Source organism: Ruditapes philippinarum, unplaced genomic scaffold (genome assembly GCF_026571515.1).
Source record: "Ruditapes philippinarum isolate M1 unplaced genomic scaffold, ASM2657151v2 ctg21612_1_1_1_1, whole genome shotgun sequence".
In the NCBI taxonomy this organism is placed as follows: Eukaryota; Metazoa; Mollusca; class Bivalvia; order Venerida; family Veneridae; genus Ruditapes; species Ruditapes philippinarum.
The window spans coordinates 6,761-13,108 of NW_026865517.1; the positions used below are offsets into that span (position 1 = coordinate 6,761).

Here is a 6,348-nt window from a genome sequence, read left to right on the forward strand (position 1 = left end):
ATTATATTATGGCTTAGAAACCTAGTATCATCATTTTAAAATCCTTTTTTTTTCACACTCATCGTATTAATAAAACATTCACGATTTCACTTCAATATAAATATCATGCAAAAGATTAATCAAATAAGAAACGCTTTCTGCATTGATGTTTTTAAATCTTTTCAAGTGTGTGTAGATATAATGTAAAACAAGTATTACGTATGCCACTATTTTGCAATCACAACATTTTAGTAGGAAATAAGTATAGGGTGATTTTGTATATTTGTATATTCAGAACAGAACAGAACATTATTTTATTTTGACTTGTACATAGTACATAATCATACAAAGTGTGATAATACATTGATAGAAATGCATAAACAAAACATTTTCAATACTAATTTTCAATGAATTAAAACAAACTTTAAAGACAATGTCACATTACATTGTAATGACGTTAGTAATTATTCTAGAACGTTATTTCAAATCAACAAAAAATGATATCATACTGTTGAACATAATTATTCTGTTTTAAACGTAATTAAATATACATGTTTGCATAACAGACATATCATCACATTACATAAAATGTTAAATGGAATTTGTATATTCTTTAATACGGATATATATATTCATTAATCAAATTTATCTGACAGAATTAACAATAATATTAGTATTTCTGTAATTTAATGATTATTTTATATATTTTTCCAGATTAAATAATATAACATTTTGATTGTTACATAGTAGTTCAATAAACTTTGTCATGGAAGGTCATTTAAAGTCATATGTTTTTTAATAAACCTTTTTCTAATTTCTAAGAAACATGAGCATATCAATAAGAAATGGTAACTGTCCTCTATATCAACATTGTTACAGCAAAGACAATATATTTCATTATGTGGCAATCTATTTTGACCATACCTCCCAGTTTGAATTATCAGTGAATTATCTTGTAATAAAAATCTAAAGTGTTTTGGTAAAATAAAGTAATTTTCATGAGGTAAGACGTGAGCGATAGTGGAACATTCGACCGATGCGCAGGAGAGTAGTGATAGTGTTGTTTAAATCCAATACTAAACTGTTTTCAATCGCTGTATTCCATTCTTATATATTTAGATCAGGTTACGCGCAAACCTGTGATTTTCTTTCAATAACATGAAGCTTAAAACAGGGAATAAAATTATCCATACAAAAGCTTAGAACTTTAGCAACAAATTTCCTTTTGTTTAAAATGAAAATTGTTTACAACAAAATAAGTACTTTTTGTAACTGCTACTAATAAACAGTTTTACATTTATTATGGGAATGTCACAAAATTTAAAGCGTATTTATATCTGAGAGAACTGAAATAATTTTGATATGATGTTTTCTGTTGTAAATCATTCATACTAAGGATTTAAGCATTGCTTATTGTTTTTAAAATAGAAAAGAGTAAAAAAACTTACTTACTTGTATTGGTTTTAAAAACCGCTTAAAATTAGAATGACATATGTGATCAAAGGATATCATTTATATAAACACAATTATCATATAAAATATACTTTGTGTATTCAAAAAAGGTATGACTGGGATGACACCGTTTCCCTCATACTTAATACGTGGTAAATAAACGGGGTGACCCAATTGAGGCCCCAAAATAATTTCATGCGAAAGCTTTGATTAAAAAAGAGATATGGAAAAAATGAGTGCATTATAAATATAAAATCGAAATAATGTCTTTTCCTTAATGTTTAAATAATGTTGTTTTATATGGTATTTATTTCGTCATTTTTAATCAAGAGTCATGACACAAATATTGGTAACACGAGTTTATTCCCATTTGAGAAAAGAACGGTATTTTTCTTTCACCTGAAGGATGGAAATATCCAAAGTACATGAGCCCAGAAAACAGCCACAACACTAATCCTAGAGGCATAACAAAAAACGTTGGTATATAAAACCACTCTCCTTTGGCATCGGTGAAGTAAGACCAGAAACCAACCATTATAAAATTTTCTAAATAGGTAATGATGTAGTAAACTAGCACTTTATAGTTTTTGGTATGATATTCGTATTTCATAAAGCAAAATATAAAACCTAATCTATACAGAAGATAAAGCAATATATTCTCAACCGAACGTTCCTTCCTAAAGGAAAACCAGATCGACATTGAGATAAAGTGAATACCTGTCACAATAAACACGAAAAAGTGAAACTGCGAAGCAAATAAACCAAGTGCAATAACTCTAGGTACTATTTCAGAAACACGACATAAAAACAAGAAGACCAGTCCTTTTAATTTACTATTTTCCTTGTATGAAATCAACCTAATGACCTTTTCGAATGCAACATATGACCAGGCTAGACCCACAAATGATGACAATATTGCAGCTACTTGTCTTCCCTCTGAAGAATAAGAATCATTATTGTAATAAATGTAGTTACCTGCAATTTTTACCACCAACTACATCTAAATTAGCACAGCAAGGTAATTTGAATTCTATTTGTTATTAATACATATAGAGAAATGTGTTATCCTAACTGTGCGTTCAAATTAAACATTTGAAAACAATGTACTAAGTATCTTGCCTATTAACTCAACTAAAATATTTTATTAAAGTCTCATCTTTGTGCATCTTAACATAATTATATTTAACCCATTACTTCATATACACGCCTTTTAACGCCTTTTTCACCCCCCCTTTTTTTGTTGTCTCAAATGATGAAAAAATGCCTTATTTAGGCCCCAAACACTTGTTTTTGTTTGAGAAATGTTGTTAAAAAAGTGACCTCTTTTTCGGCGCGGCCCCCCAACCAAAAGATACATCAGGGGGTTGCCAGAAGGGGGTTGTGCCCCCTTCTGTTTGGGGGGTTTGAAGGGGGGCGGAGTCCCCCTCATCGCCAGGAAAACTTTGGACTTGTGAGAGGCTGTAAATGACCCCAGATTGATCATAAGGTAACGTGTAACCAACGCTTAAAAGCATTTGACTCCATCTCAATCCATTGAGAAGTTGCAGGACTTTGAAATCAATTGTGATGGAAAAAATCAACGCAAAATAGTGATTTTTGGCAATTTTGAGATGTCCCCTCGTTGCCATGGTAACAGAAAATGTAAGCCTGAGTATGTTGTTGCAAGGGCAATGGTCCAGTCAACATTTGTGCCAAGTTTGATTAGTGTTGAAGCAGTTTTTATAGTATTATAGCAATTTGAACTTGTAACGGGAGACTTTTCAATGAAAACAGCCATTTTTCACAAAATGCTCATGAAGTAATGGGTTAAGAAATAAAACAAAACAAAAATTGTTACATAACACAAAGCCACTCCTACATAAGGAGTTACATGAGACTGTAAAACTGTTAAAAATAATCTCTAAAATATCTACTTTTTAATAAAAATAGACAATATTTAGACACAATTTTACGTGGATTATATGGCCAAAGAGGTCAAATTTGTGTCTGTCTGTATTATGACAATAATTGTCTGAGGTAACAAAGATCCAATGCAACAAAATTCCAACACCTTATGTTAAAAAAGTGCTAGACCCAATCTGTTTAATTTCTCAAGAAAAGTGTACATTGTGATTGGTTGAGTAAGTGATTGTACATTGTGATTGGTTTAGTGTGTGTCTGATTGTACAGTCGTGCGTGTATATGATTGCACATTCACTTGTTATTAGCAGTTTCTTTTAAATAAAAATAAACAGTCATTGTTTAGATTTTTGAGCAAACAAGGCATCCATGCAATTCAAAATAATATAACGGTTATTGATTTGCAATTTTTAACTCGGGAATCATGCTAATGTACAGCAAATGCCAACTGGATAACTTTACGGACAGTAGAAAGAGAGTGGACAAGCCATTATAATGCGTGATCTAACGAACTAATCGGTCCCTCTAAAGAAATCACTAATAAAATTAATAAAGGATACAAAATTATGTAAAAAACGTTAACTTTATTGTACGAGAGTTTACCTATGTGCCAAGATTCATGTTGTGTATGTGACGTTAAGATATACACGTATATTTGTAGTACAAGCTGCGGTGCCGCTTCGAGTACGCATTCAATCATCCGTAAATTGCATGCAGCAACTTTGGCATCTTTCATTTTTTTATAGTGAATATCTAAGTATTTCTTCTCTTTACCGCGGCTTTTCAATCCGTGATATAAATATTCTATCTGCCTGTTATTGCAAGTCAAAAAGAGAATACAATTTGAATATTAATAGTTGATAAAATCAGAACATTCAATAAATAATATAATATTATATATAAATAACGTTTAAATAAATAAATAAATAAATAGATGATGGCATGAGTGACAAAATGTTTATATTTTTGATTTTTGTTATGTAGACTGTATATTCATGTAAATTATTGCCGGTAGCAAATATATTTACATTTGGATATTCATAAATTATATATAAAAAAACGTTTAAATATATAAATAAATGATGGCATGAGTAGTAGTATAGGGGCCACTTTGGGGGCACGACTGCGCATGCGCTGCGCCATATTGGATTCTATTTTTAGACTGACATCATCGTTCTATTTTTAGAAATCTATTTTGAAACTCCCAGAAGTATACGGAGCTGACTCGTATACACGATTTAGGGCTTGAATCGCGGACATTGAAGGTCAGGTCCTCGGCCCTAGACGGGGAGATAACATTTCAAATGAAAATTATATCCATAAAAAATATGAATAAAATGACTTACCTTCCAATTAGGACATTTTGTATTTGAATAATAGTTTGTATTATTCATATATCATTTTTAATAAAAAGTTGTATTAAAAACTGATTAAATATCAAAATATTATTTCAAATGTGTTTTTTTTTATAAACATTCCAAATAAAAGAAAATGCGTTAGTAATAAGATATAATTGAAAACTGACTGACTAATTGACTCTTTATAATACAATGAATAAGACAATTAATTAATTTAAATGTGTTTCTTCATAAACTTTTTTAACATATAACAAAATATATGAAATTAATTTTCAATTTAATTCGATATTATGAGTCAGTCAAATAATGTTTCTATATAAGATAATAATAAGGACTTTTACTGTAAAATAATTTAATAAATATTTGCGTAAAATACATACATACGATGTTGACTTTTCGGCGTTCCGCAACGAAATGACTCTTTCAAGTTTTTTGTATTCCTAAATACGCATGACCGGTTCTAGTGACCTCATTAGCTAATTTAAAAAACGGACAAAAGGCTATTCAGGTGTCAAAATTAATCCATTCAGAATGTCAACAATGTTGGCGTATGTTGATTTAAGAGCAGATGTGCGGACAATGGTCCATTCAACTGTTAAAATTAATCCCTTTAAAGTTGCCACGCTGTTTGGCGTGTGTTTATTTAGGGACGAATATTTTAACAATGGTCTATTCAAGTGCCAAGCCTAACTTGTTTACATTATTTGGCTTGTGTTTATTTAAGGACGGAAACTTTAACAAAGGTTCATTTAACTGTCAAAATTAATCCCTTTAAAGTCGCCGCGATGTTTGGCGTCTTGTTTATTTAGGGACGAATACTTTAACAATGGTCTATTCATATGTCAAAATTAATCCCTTTAAAGTCTCCGCGCTGTTTGGCGTTTGTTTATATAAACTCAAATGCGGTATAATGGACATTGATTTTATCAATAAAGATATTGACAAAGATTTAATATCTCTCACAAAAAGTTTTGTGCTTGCTTTTAACTAGTTTGAACCGGTATTGCTATATTTATTTAACCAATTAGCATTCAGACTGATGACGTTTTTATTTACTTAATATAAAATACCTTACTCGTTTTAAAAACGAGGCACTGTGGAGAGTATATAACAACACGCACGAGCTCCCGTCGTCATTCTGATTTCAGAACTCGAACAAGTAACATGGAAAATATTGCAGCTACCTTCGAAATAATGGTGAATTCTTTCACCGACGCTGACGAATTAATGAATTTTGCTGCGACATGGGGGATACAGGATTCCCCTGGGGTGCGGTTTCGTTTATTTCAATTGAGGAACCCCCAGTACGATGATGAGTTTGTGGAGGAGGAACTAGACACTATACTGCACAGTTTAGGAGGGTTACTCGATGAAGAAAATCTAGAGCTAGCCCTAGATTACGTAAAAGAGCAGGAGGAGATAGAAGGTGCAGTGAAATCACTATTATTTGATGAGGAAATGGAAGCTACAGCTAACGCTTGTGTGGAAGACGGGGAGTGGAGCCCTCAGTCACCTGTTATGATAGGGGGTGGGGATGAGCCCCTACCGGGACCCTCTCATAGACCCGACGCTTCACGGGAACTTCAATATACGATAAGAAAAAAATCAGAAAGGACCTATGCAAAAAATGCAGCCATAGACCGGACTTATCAGGTGAAAA

At 31.7% G+C, this 6,348-nt stretch overlaps 1 protein-coding gene across 1 annotated transcript; it reads right to left on the reverse strand.

Annotated features, from left to right (window-relative positions):
* Nucleotides 1-367: 367 nt before the first annotated feature.
* On the reverse strand, nucleotides 368-4,080 carry LOC132729431 (XK-related protein 6-like). The gene is made up of 3 exons (XM_060715198.1): nucleotides 3,844-4,080; nucleotides 2,289-2,367; nucleotides 368-2,063 (listed from the first exon to the last, which is right to left on the reverse strand). The coding sequence occupies exons 1-3, from the start codon at nucleotides 4,064-4,066 to the stop codon at nucleotides 1,757-1,759; spliced, it is 609 nt and encodes a 202-aa protein (XP_060571181.1). The 5' UTR covers nucleotides 4,067-4,080; the 3' UTR covers nucleotides 368-1,756.
* Nucleotides 4,081-6,348: the final 2,268 nt, after the last annotated feature.